This window comes from Bombus pascuorum, chromosome 5 (assembly GCF_905332965.1).
Source record: "Bombus pascuorum chromosome 5, iyBomPasc1.1, whole genome shotgun sequence".
Classification (NCBI taxonomy): Eukaryota; Metazoa; Arthropoda; class Insecta; order Hymenoptera; family Apidae; genus Bombus; species Bombus pascuorum.
The window spans coordinates 8,533,937-8,558,992 of NC_083492.1; the positions used below are offsets into that span (position 1 = coordinate 8,533,937).

Here is a 25,056-nt window from a genome sequence, read left to right on the forward strand (position 1 = left end):
AAATCCACCGAATGTGAAATATATTTAAAATTAAGAGGATAAAAATCACACGACTGAAATTGAAACGATTATTGCAGGAAGAATCGATTGAACTCTAACTAAAACATTAAAAAAAAAAAAAAAAAAAAAGATCACAGTTAATATACTAAAGGAATAATCTTAAAGAACGAAACAAACGTATTTAAAATGATATTTGTTGATTGGTTTAGAATATGACAAGGGAAAATATATAGAAGTATACTTGTAATTTTTAAGAATTATGAATTCAGAATTGTGAATTTAAAAGGGGAAATATATAGAAGTATACTTGTAATTTTTGAAAGGTATTTGCAGCACAATATATTTCGCAAATAAATCCACCGAATGTGAAATATATTTAAAATTAAGAGGATAAAAATCACACGACTGAAATTGAAACGATTATTGGAAGAATCGATTGAACTCTAACTAAAGCATTTTTACAAAAAACGATCACAGTTAATATATTAAAGGAATAATCTTAGAGAACGAGACAAACGTATTTAAAACGATATTTGTTGGTTGGTTTAGAATATGATAAAGAGAAATATATAGAAGTATACTTGTAATTTTTAAAAGGTATTTGCAGCACAATATATTTCGCAAATAAATCCACCGAATGTGAAATATATTTAAAATTAAAAGGATAAAAATTACACGACTGGAACTGAAACGATTTTGAACAAAGACGAAAGTCGTTTGGTGTAGACAAGGTGGTGGAATAAATTGGCTTCGTAACATCGCTTGTTTTCAGTGGGAAAACCGATTTCGCAATACTTGTTCAAAGTTGTATCTTTGTTACAATTGATACTTTTTAATCAAACTTCTCGCAACTGGGAAACGGAATCATGTGAATTTGTTTGGGAAATTAGAAACACCCGAGGAATTGGAAGCGTATCGCTGGACCGGTCGGAACTTTCTGCGGTTGTTTCATGTATCTCTCAACTGCTCCTATAACGTTGTTTCTTTACTAAAATAATGTTCGTTTCGTGTTTTCCGAGTTCTGGAATTTACTCAATCTATCGTTTAAATGTTTCCCGTGAATTCCGTGAATTTCGTTCTGCGAAGGAAATATAACCAGCAAGAAAATTTTTAATACACTGTTTTCACACTTGCTATTAATTTTTCATTGCGATTTTAGATCTCGGACCATGTAAATAATTGTTGTTTTATTTCATAAAACCAGAGAATTTTGTATTTAATGACTGCCTTTTACGAGACTTACCTTCATCGCGTGAAGCTTAAACTCGAGATCTACGAGCTTTTTTGCGTCTATCGTCCTCAGGAACTCGACCACAGTCTCAGGATCGGTCGAGGTTTCGCCAAGATTTGCGGCCAACTCAAATGCGTACTTGCTCGATTTCTCGCTTATAATGGCCCAAGGATTAAGCGCCACTCCGCTCTGCATAATCGCTCTGTGGAACAATCCTGTGCAAACCAAATTAAAACTCTCAATCTTTCCAATGTTTTCGAATTTCAGCGAATTAATGAATTTTTCATTGGGCAAAGATACAATACGATATACAGAATATTTGTACAGCAGTTTATTGTTACAAAAATATATCCGAGAAGATGGAATATAGATCTTTAATGCTCGATGCATTTTCGAATTTGATTTTCTTCGAAGATTATACTCTCTTCTATCTTTTTTTTCTTTTTGCTTATCTTCGTTTGTGTGCAGAACGTAGTAAGAATGGGGAGACATGCTACATAACACGATTTTAGGGTAATGGGATAGAAGTAACGTGTGATGATACGTTCTCTGGAAAAACGAGCGGAAGTGCACAAGCGAAAATGTTTCGTTCATGGTAGGTGTTCCCGAAAAAAAAAGAATTATATTGTAAGAAAAAAAGGAATCTATGCATGTTACTTTCATTTCGAATAAAAATGCTATTCGCTGGAATTCTTTTGATTATGATAATTTTGGAAATGATAATATTAGATCATGTGACATATCTATGATTTAAAATTAGAATATAATTCCGAATGTCCTCTTCTTCGCGTATTTCGTCATTTCCCATCGCATTCGTATACTGTAGTATTTAAAAAAGGATAGCGTTGAACAAAAGTTCGAAATATTTCGTTCTCAACGTGTCACTTTCACAGCCAGAAATTCGTTTTAAACTTTGCTCTTCTAAATGTCGTTATCAACGAGAAAAACAAAAACATGGAAATCCGATACAATTTCGTTTTTCAAAACTTGTAACTTATACACATTGGATTACCACGTTCCTGTTTGTCTTTGAAATTCTCAATTTATTTAATAGTAAGTATGTGCTTTCGAGCTACTCTCTGTAAACGCGTATTTAAGCCTGTAAATAATGCCTAGATAGAAACGTTGAATCGTCCTTTTAGCTGCATCAAAATAAATATTTGAAATCCTACCCTGAGCCAATGGAGATATAGTTAGGTAATGGACCGACGATGCACCAGCGCTTTCTCCGAATATAGTAACGTTGTTGGGATTTCCACCAAAGTTGCTGATATTTTCCTGTACCCATTTCAGGGCCATCACTTGGTCCTTTAAACCTTGATTACCCGGCGCGACTTCGTGTTCCAAATTCAGAAATCCTGTAACAAGAGACGAGGATTGCAAATCGAAATTCTGTAATCTGTACATGCTTCCACGATATTTATTTTTGATATCGTAAACTAGTTATCAAATATTATCCCTCTTGAAAGATCCATACTCTCAGCTTTCTCGCTAAAATTCTTAATCCTTTTAGATTTGAATCTTTTTTAAGCTTTGAGAAATGTTTGTTTCAATCATGAGTATCAAACATAAAAGATATAACTTAGAAAACACGAAGCTGACACCCCGCTGAGAGTAGCCACCCACATGCTATATTTAATTTATTTTATTTTTTTATTTACCAATGAGATATAACACTTTACCAAATGTCCTTCAGGACAAATTGTAAAAACCAAAATAAAAAAAAAAAAAAAAATGAGTATCAAAAGTTTGAATAAGTTTCGTGTGAAATTCTACGATTTAATTGTAAGTTATCTGGTTGAAGTGTATATTATTAAAATGTAAATATAAACTGGATTAATTTAAAAGCGTAGAAGTAAGTTTGATTGATTAATTGTTTGAGTTGTCTTGTTAGATTGTATACAACGTCGTAAAAATGTCAGGTAGAAAAATATGATTCATATGATTCTCCAAGGGGATCCATTTTACGGGCTGATAAGTTTTTGGCTTTGAATGTCCTACATTTTTCAACGATTTCGTTTCATATGAAATACCAATGTGGAAAATACGAATGACAAATGACTTTCTGATAAAACCGAGTGCAGCAGGGGTATCGAATTTTTCTTGAGAATTGCTTTTGTCATTTGCTCGAACGATAAAGGCACTTTGCTGTATTGGGAACGGCGTTGCGTTTCGTTGAAAGTAGAAATTTTCTCTTGTTCTGGTCAATCTGTTTTGCATTTTTATGTACCGAGATACACGGTGATTCAAAGAATAGAAATGTTAATCCAGATAAGAAAAGAAAAATAAAGGAAGTAATTTTACCAATAAATACTAGTCAATTTCTTAAATCAATTATTACCATTTTTTACTTCATTTTGAAACGATTATAAAAATCTATTTTCACAAAAATAGGATTAGTCTCTCCTTCTCTGAAGGGAAATAAGGTTCTCTCGAGGACGTACATACTCAAAATGATTTTCTCTCCTGTTCGCTTAATTTGTTATATTTATTATATATAAACTAATTCGATATCTTTATGAAAAAAAAATTTCCTGTATCATTGCGGTGAACGTGATAGTATCAGCTGTAATCGCTTTACTATTATCTTATCTACGACTCTTCTATCCCTACGTGAAAAATAACGATGCATCGCGTGAAAAACATCGATAGAATGCGATATGAGATAATTAACATTATATAAGAACTAAGATAATTGAATAAATAGCAGGAATCCGACAAACTGGTCTAAGAAAACGTTTAACGTGTTTCGAGATGAAATAATTTATAAGCTACGCTAATTTTTATTTTTGGCTACGTTGATATACATTAATGTAGATAATCGCATTAATTATATATCTAATTATTAAATATTATATATTATTTTACTAGTTATATTATCAATAATTTTATATACATAATAATAAAAAATAATAATAATAGATGTTTCTTTTTTATTTTATTTTGGTTTTTACAATTTGTCCTGAAGGACATTTGGTAAAGTGTTATATCTCATTGGTAAATAAAAAAAAAAATAAAATAAAATAAATATAGTATGTGGGTGGCTACCCCCAGCGGGGTTATAATATATATTATAATACAATATATTATACCAGTATATATTATTAATAATTATATAAATATTACCAACAATCAACTATAGCACAAGCCATGTCAATGACAGACGTACTCACCCAAGACACCGAGTCTGTAATTAATCGTGACCAGAATAACATCCTTCCGCATGAAATACTCGGGTCCATAATATTTGTTGCTGCCTGACCCCGCTATATACGCACCACCGTGGATCCATACCATCACCGACATTTTCTTCAATGTCGGTTTCATCGGTTTGTACACGTTCAAGTAGAGGCAATCGTCGCTCCCCACGAACTCGTACGTCAACATATCCTTCTGACTGCAAGAGTTGCCGAACTCTAAAGCGTCCCTTATTCCTGTCCATGGCTCCATGGGTTCTGGATCCTGAGCAAAGACAGAAAGAAAGATCCTGTAGTGATACGAGGAAGTTCCTCTAATCGTGATATAACGATAAAATAAATATTAACCGCCACATTTATCGAGACGAAGTTTGAAATAAATTTTGAAGAATATTTTTTCTATTTTAAGCGTAATATTCGGAGAAACGAAGCGCTAGGACAAATTATTATACATTTCGTAGAATAGCCATGTAAATTTGTAGATATTTCGAAATAGAATTCGTGCTATTCCTTCGCGAAGAAGAAAAGTATATTTTAAACCTAACATCCAGAGAGACGAAGAACAGAATTATCACATACTTTGATGAATATCGGTAGAAATTATAAAATGAATATTTCTTCTTTTGCGTAAATCGAAGTGCATCTGGGTATATTTAAACGTAAGAGAAACGTTTGGAGACAAGTACCAAAGTGACAGAGAACATTTTTATATATTTTATTGAAAGTATGTGGAATCTCTTGAGAAAATATTCTTCGATATTGGCTCTTCGCTGAAAGAACTACACTAGCCTAGAAAACCTGCATCGATCTCAATCTTAGGTATTCCTTCCTGTAACGACAAACGTGACAGTTTTGCGAAGGTTCTTAGAGTACATGACGTTCCTCTTTAGAATATAGAACTCTTGCATTTGGTATTGCGTATCTGTATGCGTGCGTTAAGTAGGTATATATCATGAAACTTTTGAACTTTCCTCGTTATTCTTCATCTTGGTTTTCACTTCGAAGCGGTTTATTCGACGAGTTGCGTGAGCACGTTTTATTGTCGAGAAAATTACCGATAATAGTAGACTAATTTGTCTGATGTAACCGTTGCATTCCGTGTATAGTAAAGGAAATAATTTTCTTTTTCGCGGCTTTTAATTCCACGTTCAATTCCACGTTCTTACGAGGGATCGGTTTCTGTATCGTTAAAGATTACGTAGAATAATTAGTACATATAAAGATTATTATCAGAAGTTAAAATAAATTAACTGCAATATAATAATACAGTAATTGTCGAAAGTATTTTCCACGAGATAATTATCATAAGTTAGATTAATGTTAAAATTGAACAGATAGTACCAAATGGAGTGAAAATTATTATACTTTATACAGTTACGAAACATCGAACTTTTATCTGGAATATCACACAACCCGGAAACATCAATTTTCTGCATGGACAAAGAACTGTCGTCGAAGATTATTTTATTAATCAGATTCATCAGCAAGAAAGGATGGTGTTCGTAATTTTTAATAACGATTATTTTCAATTTATAAAGCTACAGAATCCTAAAGAACCTCCTTTCCAGTTGTACCATTATAGCGAATATATGCCGCATGCGAATAAATTAACTTAAAGATCGCATATGACGAACGAAGTAAATTTTCTACGCTGGAAATTATATCAACACGATGTATCAAGGTTGTTGCGAATAATTCAATGGCAAGTAAAAATATTCTCTTAATAAGGCCACAAAAATATACTTATATGCAATGATAAAGTATTATTATATAATAATTTGAAATTCATTACACGCTACGAGTATTTAAATGATACCTTGAAGCGGTTCTATTTTATTCAATCATTACAAATCATATGCATTTGAATAAAATTGAACATTTCAAATTTTTGTATAGTTGCTGCGCAAATATTGCAATCTACCACTCCGTACGGGATATTTTTGTTTTATTAATTGAAAAATTATAAATAAATGGTTTCTCGTCTCGATCCCTCTGTCTTACAATTATGAATCCACAAATAACAAGTCGAAAACGTATTTTCAGAAATTAAGCACAAAACATTTTAACATGAAACGTATATTTATATCTATTTGCACGATACGGTAATCATATTTGATAACTTTCAATGACAGTGTCACTGCGATCGGTAAACAAAGATTTAACTCTAGTCAGTCTGCCAATGTGCTAACGTACTTTTAATTATTTACATAATTATCTTTTACCTTAACAATTCCTTCTGAATATTCCCTTGCTATCAAATTTCCAATGTCTCTAATTCTACATATGTAACTTTGTTATTATAGTCTTTGATCAAAGTCTATTTTATTTTACGTATGACATTATGAAGAAAGATAGGATCTCGTTATAGCAAATTGGCATAAACACGATGATACGGCGTTATTACAGTTTATCAATATTTTTTGCAATTTGTTTAAAATTCGATAAGTACGATAACGAGAAGATATACACACGCGTGTATAAACTGAGGAAATTCTTATAGGAAATTCAATTTAATTTAATTTGCAATTGTTTCGCGAGTGATAAAACGAAATATAAAATGTAGAAATTCGAAAGCTTTTCTATATTTATAACGCTCCCAAGTATAAGAAATTTATTAATCCTGTCTATTATTAAATATTTATATCTCTGTTTTATCTGTTACTAATCCTCACGTTATACCAAAAGAGACAGAAACAAAACGTTTCGAAATACAGTTAATTGGATCTAAATTAAACAATTCTCCATTGCATATCGCTTTATGTTATGCACTTATTATATAAAATTTGAATTATTTACATGTATTAAAACACATCATCCAAGTACCACTTGCTTTTTAATATTACTTTTTATTCCAACATATTACAGTTCTCTACATTTTTAGATCAAATAACGACACAATTTTTCCTGTTATTCCCTTTTCCCATGATCAAGCGGAGAAAAGATAAGAGAAAACGAGGAATCATTTTTCCACTGTCATGTCTAGTTTAGACACGCAACGGAGTTTTGTCGTGTGGAACGATCGTTTCGCTGGAAATTCACCTTAAATCGAAGCGGCCCGACCGGCGGCTTCGCGTATGGGATACCACGAAACGAGAGATACCGGTCACCATAATAACTTTTCTCGATAACGCCACGTAACTGGCCTTGCTTTACGCGTACCACGGTGTTATCGTGCGCCATACCGCTAAACTAATCAGCTTTCGACGACCGACGATTCAAGCTGAACTGGTAGCACGCTGTAAGCATTGTATTAAATAAGGACCTGTCTTCTCAGTTGGTTAACCACGGTGCTACTGGTGGGGACGGAATCTGACGATCTGCTTAAACCTTGCCCAAGGTTACAGTACGCTGACTCTGCCGTTACTCAGTATGCATTGCCCGATGGTTTAAAATAGAAGTACAGTAAAAAGTACTATTTCTTTTTGTTTTTCTACCGAGGCAGTTTGAAACATTATAAGGAGATTATTTTTCAGTATATCGCACGTTGTGCAGCTTCGAACAAATTACAATTAGAATTACAATATATTATTTTTTGAAACTTATTCGAAATGTAAAAAGATCAATGTTCTTTTATGTTTTTATTGAGACAATTTGAATGTCTATAGAAAGATCCTAACGTCAACCTAATTATTCCTTCGTAGGACCACAAAATATAAAACTCGTAACGAGTCTGAGTTAAACAAAACCCGTTCCTTACCGAAGATGAACAATTTTAACAAATCTAAAAATAAAGGGAATATAACTTTTGCGTTATTATTTGCTATAACGTTACTTCGATCGTTTTCCTATCGGTAAAAGGATTTTTTAATTTGAGATAAGTGCGAAAGAACGGTTATTCCACGTCGTGGAACGATAGATAAGATTATGCGATACAATTATAATCGCGAAGGTAGATTTATAATTTTTGTGGAAATTTAAGAAAAATAATTTCTACGTATGAGAAAATTTGTATAAATCACATAAATTTGAAGAGAAGTATATATATATTAGATATGCAGTTTCTACGTTGTGAAACTTCAAATGTGTGATTTATACAAATTTCCTCATATAGAAATTATTTTGTTTAATTCTCACAAGAATTACATATCTATCCTCGCGATTATAATTGTATGGTACAATTTTATTTATCGTCCACGATCTTGTCGCGGAATAATCGTTCTTTCGCATTTATTTCAAATTAAAAAGTGCTTTTAACGACAGGAGAACACTCGAAGTAATAATTTCTACATATGAGAAAATTTGTATAAATCACACATTTGAAGAGAAGTATATATATATTAGATATGCAGTTCCTACGTTGTGAAACTTCAAATGTGTAATTTATACAAATTTCCTCATATGTAGAAATTATTTTGTTTAATTCTCACAAGAATTACATATCTATCTTCGCGATTATAATTGTATGGTACAATTTTATCTATCATCCACAATCTTGTCGCGGAATAATCGTTCTTTCGCATTTATTTCAAATTAAAAAGTGCTTCTAACGATAGAAAAACACTCGAAGTAACGTTATAGCAGATAATAACGCAAAAGCTATATTCCCTTTTTCTTTAGATTTGTTAAAATTGTTCATCTTCAGTAAGAAACGGTTTTGTTTAACTCAGACTCGGTACGAGTTTCTTTTATCTTGTAGTCCTACGAAAGAATAAAACTACAGTGTAATGTGGAAAATTTTCTGGGTCAGTTACAATTCAATTACGTCCAAATGTGTTCTTTATTCATCTCGACTTGAGATGGACCAGTCAGATTACGTTTTACGAGAGGAGAAAGAAGAAACATTCGTCTGTGGCAAGAAAATATTGTCCCGGAAATTACTTGGCATTTAAATCGAAGCAGAGCCATTTAAATTTTATCTCTCTAAGAAATATATTAATGACCCTAAATATGCATATTATTTGTTCCTGTTTATCTTTTACACTAGTTTATATTAATGATTTGCGTTCTCGTAATTTTATACTGATATACTAACGTTATCATGTGTATCATAATGAATATCAGTCTATCAAGCTTCGTTTGATAGATATTGCGTAGCATAGAAAAATAATGGAACTTGTTTGTTACATAATAATTTATGTAAATTCTTTAACACGCTGGTGATTAGTAATTAGATTGCACCAGCAGTGAGACTGCACTGTCATTATATCAAATCCAACTATTAAATGCAAAATAGTCTGCCGGAACATTTATCGTTAAAAAAAGCTAGGTTGATTGAATAAATAAAGGCGATAAGTTTAAGGTGATATGTAAATTAATCTATACATACCATAGTGTTATTACTTTACTTAATCAGTTACGTAAAAAAGGTACGATAATTACGATTCACTTCGTGAAGAGAAAGTTTATTACATTTCCTGGAAAAGAGGAAGCAGGAGAACAGAAGTAGCAAGTGAAAGGAAGAAAAACTGAAAGTTACGAAGAGTCGGACAAGAGAGAATAATAAAAAGGATAACAAATATTTCAATCGCCAGCTCGTAATAAATACTTCGATACTTTACTTAAGCAATTGATTATTGATTAACAACGCGTCTAACGTTCTGATCAGAACATACACGCTTTATGTTACGTACGATTTTTCTTACGTTTCTTTATCATATTTATTATTTTATTTTTTTCATTATTTATCATACTCTTATCGTTATTTTATATAACGAACAAACGTGTCGTTGTTTATTATCCCGGGCAACCGTCAAACAAATCAGTCATTAAGATTAATCGTCGAGGCTAAAACCGGAGGTGAATGAAATGAACTTTCGCCCTCGTTTCCCTAATTGAAGATCACGGCAATATCCCGGCGCAGTTGTTTCCAGCGAAGCAAAGTCTATTTTTCTATGATATAATCGAAGGAAGAAAATTATAGATCAGCAAAATTTCTTCCCCAGATAAAACCTCCATTGTGAGTCGATCTCTTCATCGAAATTAGGATTTTTAATAATAAAACAGTTCTCGAGACGGCTGGTATCTCCTCTGTTCTATATTCGTCTCAATAAACGAGGAAGATCCATAGCATCATGAGAAGGGAAACTGTATGATGCCAATGTTCCAACCGATGAATTGTGGCAAGCAATTTGCAAGGAAGCTTGCAAAGGCTAAATATTTGCCGATCGTACGATCGTTTCTTTGCTCTCGTTCAATTTTGCCCCTCGCAAATAGCAGACGGTCAACAAGCAGATGCAGCTAACTTTTTACGAGGTGACGTTTCATCGTCGGCCAGCTTTTACGACGATGACGAAGTCTGGAGAACAGCTATCCTCTTTGAAACATGTGACGAGGAAAATCTGTCCTCGAAGTAACCTCGATTACTAGAAAACTTGATAAAACCAAGTTATTTCGAAAACGAAATTATATTCTTCATATTAGTAGATAACGTAAAGTACAAGGAGAAAATCAGGTTTCCACAGAGGTGGAAAATTGTAAATAGAAATAGCGCAGGATTAAGGAAAGCTTAAAACTGTTATTTGTGTGTATACTATGAGAGTATTAGTAAGTTTTATACCAAAGATTTTTATCACTTTGGTAACACTCGTCTGTTTAACGTACTGTATATATATTTACATTAAACACTTGCACCTTAAATAGGAATTATATTGGATCATCCCATAAGTAGTATGGTTTCTCTAAGAGTTCAGTTTAAAACAGTAGGAGTTGTTACCATCGGAGTTTTAAAAGATTGAAATAAGAAACTTAATAGGGAAATGTAATGAATTATAAAGAATACGGGAAAATTCATCATCAGATAACTAAAAATTAATAGTAAACCGCATATGTTTCGTATGTTTCACATGTTTCTTAAACACAGCGAATCGTAAAAGGAGTAGATGAACGAGTGACTTGGCATGTTTGCAGATACGATTGACATAGCTACTTAAATAACCTTTAAAGTAATAGCTATATCAATAGTTAGTGCTCTACGCTACAAAGATAAGCGATATAATGGAAACTTCCTGAATGGAGAATTATGCTTAAAAAGCTGAGGAATCTCTGGCCAATTTATGTAGCACATAAAAGATATAACTTAGGAAAAACGAAGCTGGCACCCCGCTGGGGGTAGCCACCCACATGTTATATTTACTTTTATTTTTTTTTTTTTCACCAATAAGATATAACTTTACCAAATGTCCTTCAGGACAAACTGTAAAAAAAAAACCAAAATAAAATAAAAAAAAAAATGTATGTAGCTGTTCGAAATTTTATAGTTAAATGTAACGTCAGTTGTGAGTCTACGTAGAAAATCCGAGAGTCGTTAAGAACGGATCATAGTTGTGGCACGCGATCGTTATGAATATTGTAGGAAAGAGTTAGAAAGAGAGAAACTTGAGTTGAATTTTCTCAGTGGAATCAACATGCGTCCGGCGGTGACCATGAAACTGACTCTTCGTTTAATTACAGTCAATGGCGTGATAAATCGGTTAGCTTTGCATTTCAATGAAACCTGTTCTTTCATATTAATGGTTACTCTTTGCATTAAACATGATTTATGCAGTGCATAAAACACTGTCTTTTATCGACAATATTGTACTGTATCTCGCAAAGGATGTTGATTGATTTAAGCGTACGAAATTTTTTTTTTTTAGTTTATTTTGTTTTTTTTTTACAATTTGTCCTGAAGGACATTTGGTAAAGTATTATACCTTATTTATTGGTAAAAAAAATGAAAATAAAATATAGCATGTGGGTGGCTACCCCCAGCGGGGTGCCATCTTCGTGTTTGCTAGGTTATATCTTTTATAAGCATAAGAAATATAATAGAAAAGTAAAGATTTCGACATGTCCTGTAAATGTTCTAACGTGTTATTCGTATTATCAATGTCGCTGTAACACCATCGGTGGAGAACACGTTTAAAGGACAAAGGAATTTTCAACGGAATATGCAAGAGGATTACAGAAGAAACTATTTTAATCTAAGTTTAACGTAGAACACAATGCGTTCGTTGAACGAATACACAGTAGCAGTTCTAGAAACAATTCATCCCACACAGTGTAATAATATTAATTTCAAAATGAATAGTCATACTTCACGCGAGTTATGGAAACAAGACGTTGCTATTTAAATGCTCGCCACCGTATACCAAGAACCATTTTGGATTCACCCCTCAACTAGCTCTAAGAAAACTACCACCAACAGCATCTATAAATCATCAACGTTCCTCACAAATTACACGTCCTCGGCGGTGCTGTCTTTTAAATAACAAAACCAAGCAATCTGCTAGGCTATCCATGCATAATCTCGCTCGATAACGATGCGCCGTGCATGACAAATCGCCACTCTTGATCCGTTTCGGTTCTGCTTAACTAAACGGAGGCAATAAAACTCGCGCGTATTCTTAAACAATGACAAAACTTCCGTAGAATACCAAGTCTATAAAGTTGCTTAAATCACGGACGAAAACTTTTACCATAATCGTGACTATTACCATTTCCTGATTTATGTCCGTATATGTATGTCCCCATTTGCATTGCGTTTGCATGCGAAAACGATCGCAACCGATTCGATAAATATCGCTAAAAGAGCAGCTCTAAGTGTCCAAGTCGAAGACAGAGCGGAACAGTGACGTTTGTTGCCCGTTTGATCAAAATGATGGTAAATTTGCAGAACTACTGTGAATACTGTGATATAAAGAAATAATAGGTATAATACTCTTAGAGCGAGAATAAAAGATAAAGAATGGCAACAAAGTCCAAGATTTCAGGAAATTTAAGGAGCTCCTAGACGAATCAATATATATTGTAAAATCCTATATTGGAAAATGCAGTTTGCAAATGAATATTGTCGATATTATGTTGACAATATATATTGATCGTCTGAGAGTCCTTTAGCGTGTACAACGATGTTGAGAACTCTGAAATATCAAGTCTAATACCGTGATATTGTACAATATACAGGGTAGGTCAGTAAGAATGACCAGCTGAAACTACTCTATTGATTTTGTTAAAAAGTGTTTGAAATAACATTTGTCGTACTCGAGATATTTGATCAGTTGAAGTATGATTTTTTAATACCTTCTATTCCTTGAGATATTAAGGTAACCCTGAACTTCTGAAATGGCACCTTATACGCTCTTTATAACATTAGTCGATCCAATCGGACAGTCTCTACAAAAAGGTATGAACCTATTTATACGAAGAAATGATTAGTTTAGGAGATATTTTAATTTACCATATGAAAGACAAAGAAAAACCTGTTTTTTTTTTTTGTAAAAATCAAACTATATCTTCACCTGGTCAGGTTGCTCTAGTGCAAGCAATTTCATTTCAAAGATTCTTTTTATAAAGTCAGTAAGTAACGAGTTATTTCTGATGGCCATTCTTACTGACTCGTTTCTGTATATTGTTCGCCTGAGGGTCTCTTTACTTTTTAAAAGGAGTGGAATTTTCCTGAGGAGAAGAGAAAGTTTCTTCTTTTTGTTCTTGGAGATTGTCTGGTATGTATACTAATTTTATCGATCGCGTTCCTTCGTTAGCATTTCCACTCCATGAAGGTTCCATTTCACAGAGGTACGGATTACGTCTGAACACGTTAAGGAAATAACCGATTGAAGTAAATGGCTAACGCCGGATAGAAAATTGCATTCGACGAGCTAAATTTCAACGAGCCTCCTCTCTTCAACCGAGTTCGGTTCAATTTCGATGCATCGGAGGGGAAGAAGCTTGAAATAAAAGGCCATCACACATTTCGATTACTTTTGATACGTTCCAGCATAGGAAGAATCCTTTTTCAATCAAATCTTTCGTTTCAGTGTGTTTTAAAACAATACAATCGAATTTCAAATAATTAAAATATCATTGCTAATTATTACATAAGAAACAATTAAAACAAGAGAATATTTGACCTTTTCCCTATTTTCATTTTGCAAACGAAAAAGATTTTCAATTCGCTTAAAGCGTTTAACATGAAATCATACTAACCAAGATTGATTTATTTAAATTCCCCATAAAAAACCATGCTTCATCAGGTCTTTCGATAATTTTAGGATTACGATTCTTCAGAATTACAATCCAATGAGACGTCTCGTAGCTTCTATAGAGATTAACCTTTTAAAACATCCATAAGAATCCATTGGAAGAATCTCAAAAGAGCCGGCTGTTAGCAATCCAATCAATATCGAATTCGTTCTTCCCAAGTTTAACTAATCTTCAATGAACCGCGATCTTTTCTTCCAAATTGTTTGGCGCCCTTACGGACTAAGAATTATTCTCTCAATTATTAATCAACGCGATCAAGAAACCGGTGATCGAGGTACTTGCAGGTTTTCCGTTTACCTCTTTGATTAATGGCGGAAGTGAAGCGGAAATTACTCTTTTCCTCCATCCACGATCTGACGTCTTAAGATCGCTTGGAAATTCATTAGAAACCAATTAAACGTTCCGCGTTGCGACACGGATATTTAATTTGATTTCTCAATTCCTTGAACAATTGCTTTTTTCACCAGCTCGTCGATAAATCGGCGTTTACGTCACGTTCGCTTCAGAATGAAGAATTTTTATCGTGGAGAGGTCATTTCAAAAATTCACATATGAGAAAATATTATGATAGTTCACACGCTAATGCTGATTATCTATGATTGATGAAAATTAATGTTCGACACGTGACTTAAAATGACAAATAGAAATTATGTAATCGCAAATAGGAAAATCGTGGCGAAGAAGATGATTTCTTTATTCTCGTGTCATTTACTTCATTAGTTAGTTAAATCGAAATAGTTTCGATACTGAAAATTCTGATTATTGTTCTATTTTTACTGAAAGAAAGGGAGTATAATAAAATAATTTGATAGATTTAGAATTATTTAAAAAGAAAGTTAGAATTATTTAACATCATCATATTATTTAATCTCAATTGATGTTAATAATTGCATTCTTTGCTATTTTACAAAAAAATTATTCCATTTCATTGCTAATTCGATTGCAATCCTAACGTTATAGAATAAGACAGGAAATGATTTTGTAACTATGTTAATGTAATTGGTCGTTAAATTAGCCAAAAAACACAGGAATGGCCGCACCTGTATCTACCTGTATATCTACATACAATAATTTCCTGATAATTTCCTCTTTCAACTTTGCTCCTCTTTTGTATTTTTATTTTTTCATGACGAATAGAAAAATACGTAAATGCGTGTAACATCGAACAATCAATATCTCAATAATCGACTAATTGTTTCTAATAATAATACATTATTTTATATCTAATTATAATCTTACTATAATTTATTTATCTTAATTATTTTTTCAACGTACAAACGATCAAAGAATATGTAGAGATGGAAAAGTAAACGATTAGAAGACTAAACATTTTCCAAATTATTTACCATTTTCGAGTTATGCCATTTGCTTGAAGTGAAACATTTTTATTGTTATACACGAAGCGCAAAACTCTTGCACGAAATATCATTTGGATTACAATAAAACTGTATAAAATACTCCAGAACGTAGTCTTCCGAGAAAAAGAAAAACAAAATCGTACGAAAATCGTTGAGAAGAGTTTCACGGGGTAAATAGTGCAGAAAGATTATAAAAGAAACAAACGTATGTAAATGTATAGAAAGAGTGTTTAAACAAGAAAACGAGGAAGGAAGGAGAATAGAAAAGAAGGAATGGAAAAAGGTTTTATTCGCATTTACCATTCTGTGTGGAATTCGTTGATGAAAATTTTATAAGATAAATAAAGAAAGAGAAAGTGTCGAAGGAGATAACGAGAAGAAAAGAATGAAGAAAAATTCTATTTACATTTATCTACGATTTTAATGCTGGGAATGCTGGGAATCGTTGACGATGGTTTCGCATGATATAAATTCTGTCGCTATCTGTGAACCGTCCGCTACGTTTAAGGCTATCGCACAATTTACGCTTTCGCACGTCTACTGCACATAAATATACGTGTAATATACGTAATAAAGCAAATTGTATGCGTCAGATTTATTGTTATCTAACTGTTTTAGCATTCTATCCATTGCACGATGCATTTTTTATCGTGAAAAGTTTTTATCGTGAAATACACACGTATACAAAGTCCGTTGCACTGCTTCGTTTTACACGTCCGTCCTCTTAACCGATATAATACGTCCGTTATCTGCTTGCACTTCATTTTCCTTTAAATTACGTCGTTCTCGTAATTTGCAAAAAAAAAAAAAAAAAAAAGAAAATGAAATAATCGAAAATTGTCATGTATACGTAACGAAATTGTTGGCGAATAAATTAGTCACGCGATTAAATTCAAGTATTATTGTATCAGATTTCTATGTTAAATGTTACATTCATAAAAGATATAACTTAGGAAAAACGAAGCTGGCACCCCGCTGGGGGTAGCCACCCACATGCTATATTTATTTTTATTTTATTTTTTTTTTTCACCAATAAGATATGTCCATAAGGACAAATTGTAAAAAACCAAAATAAAATAAAAAAACAAAATGTTATATTCACGCTACGGTAAAAATACCACTAAATAATTATCTAGTATAAATTGGTTTGTGTAATTTTATCGAATCGATTTACATGAAAATACATCAAGTTACAAAATGGTAAAATTAACCCTTCAAACTTCGCGGCCACTTAATTCCTTTGAACAACAGCTAACGTTGGAATTTATTTTACGGTATGCTGTTTTCTTTTTTTTATATCTCGATACTATCACCTCTTCCGCAGTTGCAACGATCGAACTGAACCGTAGTAAAAGCGTGTTCTTCGAATTGCTGCGCGATACATTCTCTTCGAGAAATTACGTTTTTACGATGTAACAATGGGAATCGAGAAGATTGGAATCGTTATAAAAAAAGAAAGAGCCGTTTTCATAATAGACGGTCGATCTCGAATACTTTGTTATTAATTTAAGTGCCAAGCATCAGAAATCATCGGTAGCGTAGTCTTATTTTCTTGCCTATAATAATCGTTCTTCGAGCATTGTGCATTGATTTGATTTCAATTATAGATGGGTAGTTTAAAGTGTCCAGTTTGCAAGTCGATGAAAACAAGTTGTAGGTGCAAACCTTGTTTATTTAACAATATTTCTTCGATTTCATCAACTATAATTCAGCCAACAGAGCACTGAAATAAATTTTGCTATTATGGGAACTTTTATGTCTTCTATGGAATGTAGAATTTAATTTTAAATTTAATTAATTTCATATAATTAAACGTACCCTCTACAAGAATGCGAAATTGCTTGCTGTTAAATTAAACACCGTTCAACGACGCACCGCTTATGGCTATCATAGTTAATAGAATGATGAATTTCATTAACTCCATCACAAGATTGATATATAATTGGTCGACCTATCTTAGACAGATTTTCAAACTTTTCTATTTTATTTCTTAATATCATAGCTAAGCTGCTTCTCCTTAATCGTTGCTTATTATTTTTTTATTTCTATCAATCTATCACTAACTCTGCTAACGCTAACTCTGTGTCTTTTCGCTAAAGGGAATTATCTTTCCCGTGAAACTAATAATAAATAATTAAAATATAATTAGAATTCAGATAGAAATGCATATTCAGAAATATAATTGGAGTTACATTAAACTTGTAACGTTTCTGTGGAAATGAATTCAAAAAATTTTAAATTAATTAATATCTCTCTCGTGGCTGTGACAATCTTCTCTCACGATATTCGCAACAAGCTTTTTTTCAAGTTTAATTTTTTTTTTTTTTTTTTTTTTTATTTTGGTTATTTTACAATTTGTCCTTGTGGACATTTGGTAAAGTGTTATATCTTGTTGGTGAAAAAAAAAAAAATATAAATAAAAAATAAATATAGCATGTGGGCGGCTACCCCCAGCGGGGTGCCAGCTTCGTTTTTTCTAAGTTATATCTTTTATGTTCAAGTTTAATATGTCTCATTTTTAAAGCTTCTTTAACATTCTGTAATTCACATATTTCATTCGAATCGAATGAATATGTAAATTACCTTACGTTCATAAATAATGTTCTCACAAAGTTCATAGAGTCACTATCTGCACACGAGAACTACAACTACTCACTATGGAAAGCCACAAAAAAAATAAAGAAGGCGATAAAACCAGCCCCAGCAATCAGAAAAGCAGACAACACATGGGCAAGAAGCAACGAAGAGCAAGCCGAAGAATTTTCCATCCACCTATGCAACACATTTACACCACACAACATCAATAACAGCAACCACAATAGCCATACGGACGACGACGCGATAGCCACTAGCACTGCAATCGACAAGCAATACACCATACCCAAAACAACAGCACAAGAAATAAGAAACATAATAGAAAAAACAAAAAACAACAAAGCACCAGGAATCGATCTAATCAATGGCAAAATATTGAAAAACCTCCCTCCAAAAGCGATACGGTTAATTACAATAATATTCAATGCAATACTAAGAATACAATATTATCCTGCATTATGGAAACAGGCACAAATCATAATGTTACCCAAACCAGGCAAAGACCCACATGAAGCAACATCCTACAGACCAATATCACTACTCCCCGTGCTCTCCAAAATACTAGAAAAAGTAATATACGCCCGACTAAAACCAATAATAGAGAAGGAAAAACTAATACCAGACCATCAATTTGGATTCAGAAATAAACACTCCACCATAGAACAAATGCACAGGCTTGTCAACGAAATAATACACACAATAGAAAACAAACAATATTGTACAGCCCTATTCATGGACATAGAGAAAGCTTTCGACAAAATAAACCACGAAAGCCTAATACAAACAATCAAGAAACAATTCCCGGAAAAAATATACCAAATAATAAAATCATACATAAGCAACAGAACCTTCACAGTAAAAATCAAGGACGCACACTCCGAAGCAAAAGACATCAAAGCAGGTGTTCCACAAGGAAGCGTCCTAGGACCCATACTATACACATTATACACGGCCAACATTCCAACAACTACCAATAGCAAAATACTGACATTCGCGGACGACACAGCCGTGCTAGTCAGGCACACTAACCCTGTAATAGCAGCCACAATACTACAAGAGCACATCACAAAAATAGAAAAGTGGCTACAGGACAAACAAATCAAAGCTAACCCTGACAAATGCAACCACATTACATTCACATTGAGAAAACAGATAACACCAAACATCTTCCTGAACGGCACGCAAATAACACAAACAAGGCAAGTCAAATACCTTGGACTTCACATAGATACACACTTCACATGGAAACAGCACATCAAATCAATAATAGACAAGATACAGATAGCAAGGAGACAAATGTACTGGCTAACAAGCCGAAAATCCAAACTAAGCACAGAAAACAAACTGAAAATATACAAAATAATCATAAAGCCAATCTGGACATACGGAATTCCACTATGGGGAACAGCAGCAATGAGCCATATAAACAAAATAGAAACAATCCAAGCCAAAATCCTTAGAACAATGGTAAACGCCCCGTGGTACGTTAGAAACGAGGACATAAGGAAAGACCTCGGAATACCAACGGTCAAGGAGGAGATTACCAGATTCGCAACAAGATACAGAACAAGAATAGAAACACACCCGAACCATCTGGCAGCTGAAACGTGCAACACAACAAACATCGTAAGAAGACTAAAAAGGAAACACCCAATAGACCTCATAAAAGATATAACTTAGAAAAAACGAAGCTGGCACCCCGCTGGGGGTAGCCGCCCACATGCTATATTATTTTTTATTTATATTTTTTTTTCTTCACCAACAAGATATAACACTTTACCAAATGTCCGCAAGGACAAATTGTAAAATAACCAAAATAAAATAAAAAAAAAAAAAAAAATTCAAAAAAAAAAAAAAAAAAAAAAAAAAAATGTTCTTCGCTATTTTACTAATATGCTCTTGGTGTCATTAATGGAACACGTCATTAAATTGAAAAATACATATGTATACCATAAAGTATACAAATGTACTGCCGTAAGTGGAATACTTAGTCATTCAACAACGTTGAATGAATAATAAATCTTGATTGCGTTATTAATATCCAGGCATTTCAAAACACCAAAATATTAATTTTGCAACTGTAATATCTATGTTTGATATGTTACGATATTTTTTCCGCAAAATTCTTAACTTCGCCCTGACAAGGCATCGTATAATTAATGTAAAGTACTAAGATGAGGGATAAATGGAGAGGATGCGTGACGAATTTTACGCAAATTCACGTCACTAAGAATACGATCATAAAAGATATAACTTAGAAAACACGAAGCTGGCTCCCCGTTGGGGGTAGCCACCCACCTGCTATATTTATTTTATTTTATTTTTTTATTTACCAATGAGATGTAACACTTTACCAAATGTCCTTCAGGACAAATTGTAAAAAAACAAAATAAAATAAAAAAAAAACTAAGAATACGAAGTTGTATTCTTCATTTCTTCGTTCAACCGAATATCACGAAATATCTCAAGCAGAAATTACATAGTTCCAGAGCGAAGAACGCAAAGTAAGGCAAATATCATCGTTTCGGACGTGCTTTAATGAAAAATGTTAATTTAAATGTTTGAGAAGGAGACTTTAAAGCAAACGTGAATTCTTGATATATCCGACAGTAATACGTTTTCATGTCAGAAGTAGCTTTTCGAAAGCTTTACGAGTTCCTTGCTCCCTGCAAAGATTTTCTGTTCGCACATCCTTTGCTGTCCTTTGTGCAACTGATGCACGTCGGCGTGTTCCTTGCGGTTAAAAACGTGACTTTTATATAATATATATCGTACATATACAGGAGCGCTTTTGAAGTTTTTTTTCGAGGGAATTTCGAGATGAAACGCGAAGAAATAAACAGAATGAACATAGACATGTTTTTATAACGCATCAATTTATATTCTATTTATTCTATTCTATTTATTTACCTTCTTTACATTCTATTTATTTTCACGATTTAGCGTTTGCAGATTTTTTAACGTTACAGCTACCAGAGTAATCATGCTGTGCGATGGACAAGCTTTCTAAAAATGGATCTTTTTAGACAGAATGAAACCTTCTGTGCAAAAAGCTCGTTTCATTATCTTTCATAAAAAAGTTACACAGGGTTACAACGATGTATTTTTGGAGATTTTAATCGCGTTTTTTTATGAAATACATACGTCCGTATAAAATATGTATATTTATAAAAATTATATACTTTCGCGCGTTACACACGTCTTTGCCTCTCAATTTAATTTCTTTGCCACAAATTGCGTAGCTTTTTATTGATAATTCGAGTATATTAACTAATCCATCGTATTTTCTCTTATTCTTTCCTCTTATTCTATAAATAATATTGATAAGATTTAATAAAAACTGCTGATACACGTTGTGAAATATCTGCAATGTAACGGATTATCCGATTAGATTGCGAAAATAATGGTCGAGTTAAAAATCAGAATGCGAGGCTTTAGAACCGCAAATATTAAAGAAGATATTTTCTTCCCTGCGCTTTATCCACTGCACGCAAATTTTTTCGTTCATTTTCTAAAGAGTTAGAGAGGATAAGAGAGATCCCTTTGTATATTATAACGACTTTCTTTTTTCATTTTAACACTCCACGAGGGAAATAAAATTCGTGCGAAACTTAATTAAATCGATCCAACGAAATTCTCTCGTGAATATCGAAAGAACTAACCATCGGTGTTCCTTTTCAACGGCGTATTCGATTTTTAATTTTTGTTTGCCGTTTGCATATGCGTATACTATCGGACGTGTAATATTTATCGCAAATGCAAACGTGATACGCGATACCATTTATAGCCATTTATACCTTCTACTTTCGATTTGCCTTTCCGACGCGTAGAACGGAATGGGTTAGAACCGTGTGACGTCGTCGCTTTCTTCGGCAGAATTTTTCATACGAGTTTCTTTGAGACGTAGAATATGAAGCATCGAATATTGGCGATGTTTTCATCCAAATGAAATTCGTTTTGCAGAAATCGGAGAAGAAATTATATTATATATTTTTGTTTTCTCATATTTTGATATTTTAATGTTTCCATATTCCTACAATAGAATGTTTTAATATTCTCAGTACTTCGGTATTGTTTCAATATCTTCAAGAAAAAACTGTCATTTCGACGTGATGGAAATTCGAGTTCTCAAGGTTCTTTATTTTCCTTGGATTCTCGCGAAATATATTTCACATCTATGTGTCTTACGATATTTCTAATATACATTTCCACGTATATGACGTTTATTGAAAATGTAATAAAATTTGACGCAGCTGTCAAAATATCGACGAAAGAATCGGAATAGATTACTTAGATGAAGAATTCGAAGAATTTCAAGAATAATTTGATTCAAGAAGAAAAGTTAAATCGTGGCGTACGAATATTTTTGTTTCAGTGCAGGCACATAAACATTGTGAGTCGAACGGTACCTGGTTTCGACATCCGGTATCTGACCAAGTGTGGAGCAACTACACGACCTGCGTCAACCTGCAAGATCTCAGTGTAAGTGAAGCAGCAAAAATGTTTATCTTATACGTTACATTCTACGTAATGTTATTTGGCAATGCTATGAATTATTAAAATACATATGGAGAATAACAATGGAAGGGAAGCATTCACAACTATGCACGAAAAGGAGAACTAAAGAGAAAGATTAAAGGAAATTGTTAGAAATACGCAAAATGGGTAATTAAATATATATAACACTAAGAAACACATATAAAATTGAAATTTATTAAAATTAGATTTGTTCGTTGATTTGTTAATATAATTTTCTTAATATTAATAAGAGCCGAAAGAATAAATATAGTCTTTTAACATTAAAGGAAAAAAGGTAGGAAAAGCAGTCATAGTAATTAAATATATATAATAGAAACATATATAAAATTGAAACTTATTAAAATTAGATTTTTCCGTTGATTTATAATTTTCTTAATATCAGTAAGAGCTGAAAGAATAAATATAGTCTTTTAACATTAAAGGAAAAAAAATATAAAAAGCAGTCATAGTAATTAAATATATAAATACTAAGAAACATATATAAAATTTAAATTTATTAAAATTAATTTGTCCGTTGATTTGTTAATATAATTTTCTTAATATTAGTAAGAGCCGAAAGAATAAATATAGTCTTTTAACATTAAAGGAAAAAAGGTAGGAAAAGCAGTCATAGTAATTAAATATATATAATACTAAGAAACATATATAAAATTGAAATTTATTAAGATTAGATTTGTTCGTTGATTTGTTAATATACTTTTCTTAATATTAATAAGAGCCGAAAGAATAAATATAGTCTTTTAACATTAAAGAAAAAAGGTAGGAAAAGCAGTCATAAATATCAGAGTATATACTGGGACCTTAACAATTTTATAAATAATTTCCTACGCAAAGGGAAATTAAATATCGGAACGTGTTGATAACATGACACGACGATACCGTTATAAATAATATCAAGGTGCAATCATGAATGGGAATGCTCGTCGTTTCTCGGGCGACACGCGTTGAACGACAGCCCCGAGGGTAGAGGATTATTCTCCTGATAGCGGTGTGATTTAAACGAGGGAATAAGATCGGGGATCAAAGGGGATGACGGCGAAAAGGGAAACGTGCTAGCTTGACAGTCGCAGTAATAAAGGAAAAACGCATCACAGGAAGAGCGACCATGGTACTCGCATCGAATAGAAGCTGCCACTATAGGACGAAAGTGGGAAATAGGTGCATGAAGACAGGAAAATGATACTAACAAAACACCAGAGAAGATTCCCTTCGTTCCATTTTTTCTCCTACTTTAATTTTTCGTTGAAATGAAAGGGAAGAAAGAAAGAAATTCTTTCGCAAATTAGTTTTGTATTGGGAGAAAATCATCGAGACACTCATCCGACATTAACATAATTTAGATTTTAGACATTGACGTAAGGCAGGTGCGATGGAAAAATTCCAAAACACTGAGATTCTAAGACGCAATGGTGGATTGCTTATTTGGTCAATCGTGAAATTGTTAATCGTAAACAACAACGTATTTCTTCCTCGACGTATAAACCAATAACAAAACAACTGTTAATTTCATGGAACAGAATATTCCACTGAAATTGTGTAGCGTTTTATTTCGATGAAAATGTCTTCCTCGTAAAGTACGCAAAGACCATTAAGTGACCATATACAAGAAACGATCTTCGTCTCAATCGAACATGTTCTGGATTTTCTTCTACCTTTAACCTGAAACCACTCGAGATTGGCAATAAAGAACTTAACAGGTGTGGATTAAAGAAAAGACCAGCTCTTCCTTCTTCTTTCTTTCACTACGCTTTTATCTTTCTCCATTCAGCTACTCCTTTCAGCAAGAATTTTAATATCCGATACAAATCGCGGAATTTACGATCGAACGTGACGATGTAGTATCGGACGGTGGAAATTATGACCGCGGCGAAAATAAAACAAACGGTATCGTTTTGTTCGAGATATTGCGTTGAATAGGAACTTGCTGAATATCCCATTGCTTTTGTTGCTCGGTTATTTGCAACCTCTCCGATTCTTTCATGGAGCAATGCAACTTTTAACTTTGCCTCGGGTTACTGACTCTTCCATCGAACGTCGAATTTACGTTCTCATATTTTCCATATTTATGGTCAAATATCCATTGTTCATGTATTGGCATATCTACGTATTTATGAGTAGACTTTTTTTTATAGTTTATTTTGGTTTTTTTACAATTTGTCCTGAAGGACATTTG

At 32.9% G+C, this 25,056-nt stretch overlaps 3 protein-coding genes across 11 annotated transcripts in view; 1 reads left to right on the forward strand and 2 right to left on the reverse strand.

The window, feature by feature from the left end:
• LOC132907254 (calcitonin gene-related peptide type 1 receptor-like) overlaps positions 1-25,056 on the forward strand; it is a 167,051-nt gene that overhangs the window by 125,980 nt on the left and 16,015 nt on the right. For all 8 annotated transcript variants that reach the window (XM_060960176.1, XM_060960168.1, XM_060960173.1 and 5 more), the window contains one exon: positions 22,720-22,826. In XM_060960176.1, the coding sequence (XP_060816159.1) occupies positions 22,720-22,826 (107 nt within the window). The remainder of the gene's footprint in view (positions 1-22,719; positions 22,827-25,056) is intronic.
• Positions 1-25,056, reverse strand: part of LOC132907252 (UDP-glucosyltransferase 2-like) — a 273,020-nt gene that overhangs the window by 71,081 nt on the left and 176,883 nt on the right. The window lies entirely within an intron of this gene.
• Positions 1-25,056, reverse strand: part of LOC132907250 (juvenile hormone esterase-like) — a 39,216-nt gene that overhangs the window by 5,761 nt on the left and 8,399 nt on the right. The window contains exons 1-4 of one of the 2 annotated variants that reach the window (XM_060960161.1): positions 7,468-7,683; positions 4,405-4,693; positions 2,404-2,589; positions 1,244-1,446 (exon numbers count right to left, since the gene is read on the reverse strand). In XM_060960161.1, coding sequence (XP_060816144.1) covers positions 1,244-1,446; positions 2,404-2,589; positions 4,405-4,693; positions 7,468-7,608 — 819 coding nt within the window. In that variant the 5' untranslated portion in view covers positions 7,609-7,683. Of the gene's footprint in view, positions 1-1,243; positions 1,447-2,403; positions 2,590-4,404; positions 4,694-7,467; positions 7,684-25,056 lie in introns of those variants that run through there. The other variant, XM_060960162.1, reaches the window with a different exon arrangement.